Source organism: Zalophus californianus, chromosome 8 (genome assembly GCF_009762305.2).
Source record: "Zalophus californianus isolate mZalCal1 chromosome 8, mZalCal1.pri.v2, whole genome shotgun sequence".
NCBI classification, from domain to species: Eukaryota; Metazoa; Chordata; class Mammalia; order Carnivora; family Otariidae; genus Zalophus; species Zalophus californianus.
This window is the reverse complement of record NC_045602.1, coordinates 116,736,453-116,748,576: the sequence shown is the minus strand read 5'-3', so window position 1 is coordinate 116,748,576 and position 12,124 is coordinate 116,736,453. Positions and strand designations below refer to the sequence as shown.

The 12,124-nt window shown below is 43.5% G+C and overlaps 1 protein-coding gene across 9 annotated transcripts in view; it reads left to right on the top strand.

The window, feature by feature from the left end:
* The window catches only part of LOC113938174 (RNA-binding protein 12), a 36,249-nt gene that overhangs the window by 19,101 nt on the left and 5,024 nt on the right, over positions 1–12,124 (top strand). For 8 of the 9 annotated variants that reach the window (XM_027623397.2, XM_027623398.2, XM_027623393.2 and 5 more), the window contains 10 exons: positions 10,010–10,138; positions 10,237–10,416; positions 10,566–10,640; positions 10,724–10,795; positions 10,948–11,028; positions 11,197–11,286; positions 11,400–11,486; positions 11,618–11,704; positions 11,798–11,857; positions 11,933–12,066. In XM_027623397.2, the coding sequence (XP_027479198.1) occupies positions 10,010–10,138; positions 10,237–10,416; positions 10,566–10,640; positions 10,724–10,795; positions 10,948–11,028; positions 11,197–11,286; positions 11,400–11,486; positions 11,618–11,704; positions 11,798–11,857; positions 11,933–12,066 (995 nt within the window). Of the gene's footprint in view, positions 1–10,009; positions 10,139–10,236; positions 10,417–10,565; positions 10,641–10,723; positions 10,796–10,947; positions 11,029–11,196; positions 11,287–11,399; positions 11,487–11,617; positions 11,705–11,797; positions 11,858–11,932; positions 12,067–12,124 lie in introns of those variants that run through there. The other variant, XM_027623391.1, reaches the window with a different exon arrangement.

The following is a 12,124-nucleotide window of genomic DNA, read 5'->3' as shown; positions in this document are numbered from 1 at the left end:
CCTTTCCCATTCCTGTTATGTTGGCAGTTTTTTTGAAGCAGTTAACCCAGTTACCGTTTTCATGGGCTACAGTTACCTTTTTCACTGGCTAAAGGGTCTTATATTGTGAAATTATTAATCCACCAGAATCCAGCAGCAGAACTAGAATTTTCCCCATCCCCCGCCGGTCCCCGCCCTGCACCCCATCTACAATGGCAAATGAGCAAGTCATTGTATGTCTGTCATGCAATTTCCATATTAAAGCCCCTTCTCAACTTCCCTAACGTACAAATTCTGAAGAACAACCCATTTTAAGACTTCCTATGTATCCCAAATGGATTTATTCCTTGCACTATGAAATGGGTAGTTGGCACTGTGAACTTGCATAGTGCAAGAGGGACTTGCACTATGAACAATAGGTAGGTTTCTTTACCCAAGGCTCTGGTCTGCTGCTTTTCACTTGGCTTCTTTATGCCATAGATTATATTGCACACTGGAAATGCACAGGCTCTTGCTGATGTCCTTGCCCAGGAGATGCTCAGGAAGGTGGTCCAGTACTGTTCTTATACACCTTACTAGGCTCTTTAAAAGAAGGTAGATTAACGGAATGTAGATTTCAGCAGGGCAGACTGGGGGCAGAATTGGCTGCCTGGTAGGTATTCTCTGAAAATTTTGATAAAAATCACATTTTCCTCAGCTGAGCTCTACTTTGCAGAGTTTGTGCTTGTTATTTAAGGTTTATTCCTTTGAATAAACTTAAGTTCTAGTCCTATACATGTGGAGTCTAGCAGTTCCTCTATTCCTGCCCTGATGGGACATATAGGGGAAACATGTGGTGGATGCAGAATTCTTTTCCCTCTAGTATAAGGCTAGTTGGTGTAGGTCATGGGAAGAGGCCACATGAGCCTCACTGCTCATGTGGAGTAGGCAAGGTGGATTTCAGATTGGATTACAAGGTGTGAGCTCTTGCCAAAATGGATGGAATAGAAATCATATTCTTAAGAGTTGTGGTTCATTAGTTACTGTATGTCCCAGGATTAGTCATTTTCTTTCTCTGGCCTCAGTGTTTTAGGTAAGATTAAATAGATAATCTTATTACGCCCAGTTTCAAGGTTCTGTGATTCTTTGAACCCAGCCACTCTGTTTCTTTCTGGAAGTTTGTAGGTAATTTGAACCTTAAACTACAGAAAGGTCAGTGGAACTCAAAATTTTGGTCTGGTTACTGCTCTCCTGCTTTTTCTGAGTTGGATAGTCTCACACTGCAGCTTGAGAATTTCATTAGGAGAGAAAAGTAGGGAGGTTCTTCATTCCCACCAGTTAGGTCCTCTGGAGCAGGTAGACCAGAGGCATTTTTCTTGGTTGTCCCATGAACCAACAAGTTAGATAATGGTACAAAGGATCCATTTATGAGCCCTGAGAAGAGGAGCAGTTAACACATTATTGGGCACTTACTCTGTTAGTGTCAGGAAGGGGATACTTTGCATGGTTGCATGGTTGGCCTCATTTTATCCTCACAATAACCCTGTAAAGTTGACACTATTATTTTCCCCACCTTACAAGTGGGGAAATCCAGGGGAAGATAAGCAAAGTAACTTGCTCAAAGTCTCATTAATAGTAAGGGTAAACAGAGATTATTCAGTCATAGGCTGCCTGCCTGACTCCAGAGGCAGAGCCCCTCCTTCAACCATTGCCTGTCCCTGACTTGGGAGATGTGGGAGGCCACTGGCAGCACTCTTCTGTCAGGGGTCTTGAGCCTGCTGGGGAAGGGATTCTGGTCTTGCTCCAGTACTCCGATGTTTATTTTGAAGTAGGCAGGTGGAGGCTTCGTGTAAACACATTCAGAGTCCTAGGGGCAGAGAAGAACTCTCACTTCAGTACTGTCCTGTCTTGCTTGAAGGCCATATGTTCTTCTTCAGTTTGCTTCTTTCCCCATATCCAATTTGCTCCTCAAGCTAGGTTCTCTTTGAAGAGTTGGACACAGGTTGTTCAACTTTGGGTAAGTCTTCTGGGGATGTTGTAGTTTGACTTCCAAACTTTTTTGACCTTCACAGAATATAGCGGGATGGGACACCCTGTGACCATTTACTGTACCATATTTTCCTGCTTTTCACTTTTTGTGTGACATTCACATTTTAAGCTTTATAGTATTGCCAAATACGGTAGCAGCCAGACTACTTAGTATTAATGTGGATCTAAACTAAATTATTGCTTAAAATTTTAGTTTTAAATACAATTTTTGTAGCCTGTAGTCATATGTGTGAAAAAGGAATGTATAGTTTTATAGTAAGGATTTACATATTTGGTTCAGTTTGTGACCTGTGAGGACTGTCTTTGGGGCTGCTAATTTAAATTTGGGGAATCTCTGAGTTATAAAGGGATAAGCTGGGGTAAAGAAAAACTTGTCAACCTTACCCATGTCCCTTGAGGCAGAGAAGGAAAGGAACAGTGGTGATGGGCGTAGTTCATCTTTTCAATCTGAAGGGAAAAAGAATATTCCATGGGTGGTGCTCTGCCCATTGGGAGCCTGTGGAGAATTTCCTGATTGGCTTTCAAGACTTGATCGAGCATCTGAGCTGCTCCAGCATGCCAAGGTAGGCAACAGGAGTGTGATCATGGCTTTGGTTTGTTGAAGGAGTGATCCTGGCACCCGGACATTGTGGTGCTCTATTCTTCCTCTTCAAAGCCTGGAAATGGGATTGAAGGCTGGTTCCTTTCTTTGATAGGCTTTTGGGAAGGGAAGAGGGCAGTGTAATACCTGAACATGAAAGACCAATGAGTTTCAGCTTGACTGGCACTGAATTGGATCCAGGAGAAGAGATGTGTTCATGGATTTATGAAGACCAGAATTAGAATCTCCAAGGCAGGGGAGGGGATGCCCTAGAAAATGGACAAGTCACTCCCTTTTGGCAGAGTGAGTTTCCCTATCAACAATGGTAAACCAGCTAGCTGTGGGAAGGAAAGCTCTGATTTTATCATTTGCCCAATTTCTGTGGCTTAAAACTTTACCAAATTCACTTACAAAATTACTTAATATTTAACACTTGTCTCTTGTAAAACCATACAAGCCTGCTCCAGCACACTGCTGCAAGCCTCCCTCGAGGTGCTTTGAATTGCTATCATGTGCTTAGGTCTATGCTGTGCGAAATAGGAGATGCTGAAGCAGTGTTTGTTCTAAGGATGTTATTTTACAGACAGGTGAGGAGCTGGAAAAATTGACAACATAGTTGTGGTGTGGATTGAGTATAGTAGTCCAGAGTGAGAAATTGTTGAGAGATGGAGATATTGTGAAAAAGAGCATATGAGAGCTAGGCTTGAAGGATGATGATAATAGCTAACACTAATTGGTAATAATAGTTCTGGACTGTGCTAAGCACCTTGCATACATTATATGAATCTTCCAAAAAAAGATGATATCCCCCACTTTTGAGGAACCTAAGGCTTAGTATTTTGCCTAAATTACGTAGGTAGGACATCATTTTGGTGGGTGTGTAGTAGTATCTCATTGTGGCTAGGGAGAGACATAAGGCCAGTATTTGGAGCCTGGTCATTTTCACCACAGGACCCATATTCTTTCCCACTACATCACGTTGCTGGTGGATATAAGAAGGAAACTTCTTCAGGAGAGGAGGGTATGACGTCCAAAGTTCTAGACAAGATAGGAGTCAGAATATTTGAGTTTTGGTCCTCATTTTGTTTAGCCATGTATGTGACCTTAGCTAAGTCACATTTTACCTCTCTGACTTGAATTGAGGGACTTGGATTTAAAGGATCACTCAGTTCCTTTTTATTTCTAACAATGGAGAAGAGCAGAGGAAAGCAACCTACAAGGGAGAGCAGAAGGGAACAAAGCTTCAAGTGTTAGAAAGCAAAAGCAGAAAAGATTGGTCCTATATACTTAGTTGTTTCTGTTTGCAGTTCCTGACTAGCACCAAATGGAAAGGTTGGGAGTGTTGGGAGCACATAGAAATAAGCTAGTCTTCTGTGTTGAGTGTTCCTAAAAAGCTCATTTCTCCCCTGATGGCTTCAGCAGCAGGCTAGGACTAAATTTGGGTCATTTCGAAGATCCTTGGATTATCACTCCTTTCCTAGCAGTAATTCAACAAATATTTACAAAGCACCTGCTATGTGTGAGTCACTAGAATGGGAGCAAGACAGATCTCTGGTCCCTTCTCTTGTTGAATTTATAGTCTGCTAGAGGTAATAGATAAACAAGTTGCACATTTTGATAGGTTTATGAGAAGCTGAGTTTTGTTGGGTTGGAGTCAGAGAAGGTCTGTGACTTTGTTGAACTGAGAATGGAAATGAAGAGACCAGTTAGGAGACTTACAGGCATCCAGGCAAGATAAGCTAGTTCAGAAGAGAGCGTGCACACACCTGGCAAATATTAGCCAGATCTCTCTTACAGAGAAGTAGGAAAATTTCTCAGACTTTTACTGACTCACTTAAATGTGATATTTAATATGGTTTTGTAAAATTGGAGTCCTATAAAGGAGGCTGAAAGTCCCATGAGATTAATTATAATGGCACTAGATGAAAAGTAAATGAGTCTGGCTTAAGGATGTAGCTGTTCAAAGGATATAGGACAGAAGAGTGACATGAACTAGGAATTCTAATTCTGTAAGATTTCTAAACAGAGGTAGGCTTGGAAATAAATTCTAAAGGAGATCAACAGGATTTGGGAGAGATTAATAATCCCAGGCATTAGATAATTTAAAGGGACTATGACTCAAAGGATAGAAAAGTACATATTGTAAAGATTTGCTTATAAAGAATTGCTAATTCCAGTGAGAAGCAAAGCAAGGAGGTTGGTAATAAAACTGGTAGCACAGGAAGCTCTGGTCTCTTAGAAATGGAATCCAGTCCCATATGTACATGTAGGTCCACAACATTCTGGTTGGGGTTTTAGTCTGGTCCAAGAAGAAACTGAAAAAGGATAGAACAGGACCAATCGTGGGGAAAGGGTAGACATGGTAATAGACTAGGAAAGAATGCTCTTATCTACCAGAAATTTGAGGCCTAGCACCAGAAGAAGCCACCTGGCCCACTGCCAATGTGTCTTCCCCAGATCAAAAGCTTCTCTCTGGGATCTTCTGAGAAGTCAGAGTGAGGGAAAAGGCAGCAGCTCCCTTTGTTGCCTGTAACCTCACCACCACAGATAATTACTGGTAATACTTTTGTAGTTCTCAACAAAGTGTCAGGGATAAACCCAGAGTTCTCCACTTTGAGTCCTCCACTTAAATTTTTCCCCAGCATTTTATTGTGAAAACTTTGAGCGTACAGAAAAGTTGAAAAAATTATACAGGAAATAGATTCTACAATTTAAATGCTCCTATATTTGTTTTACCACATATCCATCCATTTTATTTTTTTCGTGCATTTCAAGAAATTGCAAACATTACACTTCACCCATACGTATTTCAACATGTCTTGCATTCATTATTTCGTACAGGATTGTTGGGCAGGGGGAGGTGGTAACATTTACATAAAATAAGATGTATACACCTTAAGTGAACCATTAGATGAAAATGAAAAATGCATTCATGACTCACATTCCTATCAAGGAACTTTTCCATTCCCCCTAGAGTTATCTCCTGTTGCTTCTCAGTTGATACCTGCCCCTCCCCTGGGGGACATGAGAGGAACAATCAGTATTCGGAATTTTTTTCGCTGTAGATTAGTTTTGCCTGTCTTAAAACGTTATAAGTGGAATCTGTGTATTTTATGCTTCAGATTCATCCATGTTGCAGATATTAATAGTTTGTTTCTTTTTGTTACTGAGCAGTTTTCTAATACGTGTATAAACATGTTGGTTTATTCATTCTCATATTGATGGACACTTGAGCTGTTTCAAATTTTTGGCTATTATGAATAAAGCTGCTATGAACATTCTTGTACAAATCTTTTTGTGGACATAATGTTTTCTTTTGGATAAAAATCTAGGAGTGGAATTGCTCTTGGACTAGATGTGTGTTTGGTTTTCTAATAAGCTGCCAGACAGTTTCCAAAGTGGTATATTTAATGCTTTCACTAACAATGTATGAGATTTCCATGCCCTTGCCAATACTTGGCATTGTCAGTTTTTTTACTTTTAGCCATTGTAGTGGGTATGTGATAGTGTCTTGTGGTTTTAATTTGCATTTCCCTGATGACTACTGCTGTTGATCACTCTTCCTTTGCATATTTCCAATTCATCTATTTTCTTTTATGAAGTATCTGATCAAATTTTTTTTTTGCCCATTTCAAATTTGTCACTTAATTGAGTTCCAGGAGTCCTGAATTTAAATTTTAAAGCTCAGTTGTATAAGATAAGGATAGAGAAGACTTACTGCTGGGACGGTATTTCAAATGGAAAAGGCCTCAAAGTTGGAGTTGAGCAAAAGCAAATGTTACCATTTATTCAGCAAATGATTATGGGTACTAACTACATACTAAGCACTGATACTAGGGATACAGCAATAATACCCAGCCCTAGTTCCAAGGAGCCCATAGATTATGAGGGTAGACAGACAGAAGTCAAAATTTTGATATGGCAGTTTCAATGTTATATCACTAATATTTAATTTACTGAGTACCTGCTATAGGGTAGGTACTGTTATAGATATTGGAGATAGATTAGACAAACCAGACATGGTTCCTACTCTAATACAGCTTGTTTTCTCGGGTATCTATGGAAGAGGACAGTGCAGAAGCTCTGATAACGGAATGAGATTGATGTTGTGTGTATGTGGGTCAGAAATGAAACCTGGCTGGAACATACTTGCATGGCTAGGTGATTGGTTAAGTGTCAGGTCTTTCAGGGAAGGCCTTGTAGATCACAGTAAGAACTTTGGACTTTTGAGTGTTTGGGGATGCCATTCCAGAGTTTTAAACAGAGAAATGGTATGGTCTAGTTTCTGTTTGGCTAATAAACACAGAAGTGTGTGTGTGTTTGAAGGAAGATGATGAGGAAACCATGTAATCTTCTAGAGGAGAAATAATAAATGTTACTTGGGGAATGTGGGCGAGGCTTCACAAAGCAGTAATATAGCAGAACTTTGGATGACAAGGCATTTGTTAGACAGGAAAGTCAGAGGTATCAGTGTGTGTATGTTCCAGGAACCAGAAATAGCTTTGGATGACTAGTTGGTTGGATGGTGGAATAGCAGGAGGTAGAGCAGACTGGGAAGGGCTTTGAAGGTTGAATTAGGGATGCAGGGTCACCATATTACACAATTACTGAATTCTGTGCAGGTGTACTCTCTGGAGTTGTGCTACAAGGTGGCATTGCTAGGGAGTTTTGCTCTGAACCTAAGGGCCATGGGCATCTGTGTAAGACTTCTAGTTAAGATAGAAACTCTGGAAGCTGACACAAGGAAGACTAGCTGAGGCATTGTTAAGGAGAAGCCAGTGAGGAGGCAAGAGACATTGAGCCCTGAAATTAGGGGTTGTTAAACCAGAGGGCTTTGAATAGTCAAGAGGACTTGAGTTGTGGATTGGGGAAAAAAGCTAATGAAGTCCTTTAAAAAACACAAAATAAACTATAAAATATTGAAATAATACAGAAGTGTATAGAGATTATAAAATCCTCACCTTCATTCCTCTTCCCTGAGGTGTACCTCCAAGTTGCAATTTTTCGTGTGCCTTCCATTTTTCTGTATATTTATTTTGTGTACCACACATACAGTTGAAGTTTAAAATGGAGTCATACTTTTCTTACCATTTTTTGTGACTTTATTTTTTCATATAATACCAATATAATATAGTTCTGCCTTGTATTTTACCTGCTGCTCAGCATTCCATTGTTTTAATGTACCATAATTTACTTAGTACCCAATAGATAGACCTTTAAGCATTCTCAGGTGTTTTACTGGTTTCAGCAATAATGAAATGAACATTCTTCATTTGTTTCCGTTCTGTGCAAACACTGCCTCAGAGTACATGTGAAGTGAGAAGCATGGAGTCAGATTGTGACTTGGGGAAGTTGTGGTCCCACTCCTTTGGGAGTATGTGTTTTTCTCTGGATCTGTTTGTAGGGAACTTCCAAAGTGGGGATGGACAGGCAGGTCAGAGTCTACAAGCCACATTCTAGGGGCAACATTGAAAAGAACTGGGGCTCTTATTCCAGATTTTAGCTGGGGATTTCACTGCTTCCAAGTATCAGATGGGTTCTCAGAAGGAGATGGAATAAGGCTTTCCTTGTGGAAGTTTAGGCTGGGGAGAAATAGGACAAATAGGTAGAAATGAGAATTCCAACAGACTTGAGTTGGTTTGGGTAGGACTTTATGGAGCAGGACTATCGAAATGGATTAGGAGAGTGGTGGATTTTCCATCGTTGGATGCTTTCAAGCAGAGACTGAGGTGCTAAGAACAGGCAGTATGTGAAGCAAGCCAAAGTGTAAGAGTCATTCCAATGTTGGTTGATAATAGCACCCCAGATGGAGACCATGAGGCGCCAAGATGGGAACAGCGCTAACTGTGGGCTAGGTTGGGGGAAGGATTGACTGAGGGTCAGTTTAGGGGAGGCTAAGGCTGGAGGCATCCTGGGGTATAGTGAACCTGGAGTGCTGAGTGAAGCTGGGTGAGAGGTCTGATGTCATCTGCACTTTTGGTACAGTCTGCAGGTGTATGGGTCAGCGGGACGCAGGGATAGTAAGGAGTCTGAGGGTAATTGTTATGGGGACTGTAGGAGGAGGGGCTACATGGGAGTTATGGTGATCCGTGCAAGAAGATAGTGGTTCAGCCGAGGAGATGAGTAAATTGGAAAAGTTGGTGCTCCTTGATTGCCAGTTTGGAGATGGCTGGGCTGGGAGCTGAGGCTGAAGATGGCCATTTGGATTTCATTCAGCAAATATTATCTAGGTGCTTGGGATAGAGCAATAAACAGAACAGACAGATATCCCTTCCCTCACGTTTACATTCCCTCAGTTTACCTTCTAGTGGGGAAGAGAGGTTATATATTAGACAATCAGTGATAAATGCTAAAAAGAAAAAGCAGGAAACGGGTATGTGATGCGTCAGTAGTAGTAATGTTGAAACGTTTAAGTACCTAGAAAAGGAGAGCCTTTTCTTCATAATAAGAAGATGATTTTGAATAAAGACTTAGAGGGAGTGAGGAAACAGCAAGCCATGTGGATAATATGAGGGAAGAAACAAGCTTATTGGAGGAATGGCAGGCAAGCAGACCTGTGTGTTCAGAATGGAGTGAGCAAGAGAGGTGTTAGGAAATCAGGTTAGAGAGATCTAGATCTTTCAAAACCTTGGAGACCATGGTAGAGCTTACATTTTTTCTAAGTAATGGGAAATCATTAGAGGGTTTGGGCAGATGTGTAACATACCCTGACCTACGTTTTAACAGGATCACCTGGTTGCTGTATTGGGAATAGTCTGTTGGTGTGAGGGTGGAGGTGGGAATGGCGTAGGATAAGGGAGACCAGTTAAAGAGGCTAATGCGCTAAGCCCGGTGCCTTGGACTGGGTAGTGGCAGTGAGACTAGTGATTGGCCATGAGTAGCTGATTACCCACTAGGAGAATCAGTTGGGATCCTACCACCACCTCAAGATGCAGGGCCTGAAAGTTAGTGACAAACCATAGGTGGAAGGAACTTTTTTGGGGAGTTGGATCTGGATCATGGTCATGTTGGGATTAGAATTTTGATTAGGGTCTGATCTGGGGCCAGTAAAGGGTCAGAGTGAGATTCATTGGTCTCAGAAGATCAGGGTTGGATTCTGGGTCTTGGGATCCTATAATGGGATTTTTGGGGTGAGGACCAGTTTGGGCTCAAAGTTGTTGATGAAGGCCAATATACTTTTTCTGCATCTTCCTATCATATTAGGGTTGGTTGTACTCACCATGTCCTGTCCCGTTGAGCTCACCTGAGGGGATTAGAGGAGTATGGAGGCTCTAAGGCCTTCTCTTTCTTTGGTGTCATGGAGCTGGATACAGGCTCAGCCCTGCCTGGGGGAAGCCTGCTGGCCTTCCCAAGCTGGGACATATAGTCAGGGAAGGGTAGAGAAGGATCCTCAATGCTTGACTCAGGTCCTTTTTTTCCCAGATGGCCCACTGCGTGACCTTGGTTCAACTATCCATTTCCTGTGACCACCTCATTGACAAGGACATCGGCTCCAAGTCTGACCCACTCTGCGTCCTTTTACAGGATGTGGGAGGGGGCAGCTGGGCTGAGGTGAGAAGGGCCTTGGGGGTTAAAGTTGTGGAGGACAGTTAGAACTGTTTTGAGGGTAGAGGGTGCGTGACTGTGATGGTACTGGCCTCTGCCCACAGCTTGGACGAACTGAGCGAGTACGGAACTGCTCGAGCCCCGAGTTCTCCAAGACTCTGCAGCTTGAGTACCACTTTGAAACAGTCCAGAAGCTCCGATTTGGCATTTATGACATAGACAACAAGACACCTGAGCTGGGGGATGATGACTTCCTAGGAGGGGCTGAGTGTTCCCTAGGACAGGTATGTAGGGCTAGGGATTAAAATACTTTAGACATATGTTCCGTAAGAGCCCTAACAGCCCAGACTGTCTGGAATGTGGAGGTGGGGGTCAAGCAAGACCTAACCCTGCCTGAGATTTTGCTCCCCCACCCACCCCTGCTTTGCCCCAGATTGTGTCCAGCCAGATAATAACTCTACCCTTGATGCTGAAGCCTGGAAAACCTGCTGGGCGGGGGACCATCACGGTAAGGAAGAACTCTGTGGGGGAGGAGGGTTACATCAATGAGGAATTCATGAGGGGATACAATCTCCTGCCTCCCCTTCCTAGGTATCTGCTCAAGAGATGAAGGATAATCGTATAGTGACCATGGAGGTGGAGGCCAGAAACCTAGATAAGAAGGTGTGTCTGGAAGGAAGCCCTGGGGGTTTAAGAATTAAGGGACAGGGATGGTGTTCCTGGGGGTTTAAGAACTAAGGGGGGGCGGGGCTGGGGACTGGCAAAATGGTTGTCTCTCCCTGAGTCTTATACTGGGGTCTCTGTGGCATTGACAGGACTTCCTGGGGAAATCGGACCCGTTCTTGGAGTTCTTCCGTCAGGGTGATGGGAAATGGCACCTGGCATACAGATCTGAGGTGTGAGACCCCTGGGATTGGGTGAAGTGGGGTAGGAGAGACTCTCCTGGGGCTTGTGATTACCAAGGTTTGGAACAGGGAGAAAGAAACTGCATATGGATAGAGAAGGATGACAGCTCCCCATATGCCAGCCCAGAGCTCACTAGAGGCCTTGCTCTCCACCTTCAGGTAATCAAGAACAACTTGAACCCTACATGGAAGCGCTTCTCTGTTCCCTTTCAGCATTTCTGTGGGGGAGACCCCAGCACACCCATTCAGGTGAGGAGTTTGCCTCCTGACTGGACATGGGGAAGGATTTATTCTTACCTGCCCCCTACCCCTGGTCTCTGTATACACATACACACCTTCCCCCACTCCCCCCACCCACACAGGTGCGATGCTCAGACTATGACAGTGATGGTTCACATGATCTCATTGGTACCTTCTACACCAGCTTGGCCCAGCTGCAAGCAGTTCCGGTGAGTGCCAGCCCTGCTCAGGGGTGTTAAGGTGGGTCTAAAGGACTGTAGCCTCAGGGAGAGAGGGAGGGCAGGCCACTTCCAGGTGATGCTCTGGGAGTTTCCTACCCTAATTTTTCTTTCCTCACCAGGCTGAGTTTGAATGTATCCACCCTGAGAAACAGCAGAAAAAGAAAAGCTACAAGAACTCTGGGACTGTTTGTGTCAAGATTTGCCAGGTGAGGCAATAGCCCATGTGACCCAGGCTCTGACCCCTGTGCTCCATGGCCCCAATCCCTTCACCCCAGCCATGATCCTGGTTTCATCTGCAGGTAGAAACACAGTATTCATTCCTGGACTATGTGATGGGAGGCTGTCAAATCAACTTCACTGTAAGTTGCTTTATCAGGGATAAGAGAACAGATCTGGGTCTCAGAGTGGTCTTCAGCTCCCTCCTCCCCTCCTAGGTGGGCATTGACTTCACGGGCTCCAATGGAGATCCTTCCTCCCCGGAATCCCTGCACTACCTGAGCCCAACAGGGGTCAACGAGTACCTGACAGCACTGTGGAGTGTGGGCAGTGTGATTCAGGACTATGACTCGTGAGTAACTTTTCTCTTGCCCATTCCCCTCCCTGCAGATGCTTAAGCCTCTGGGCTC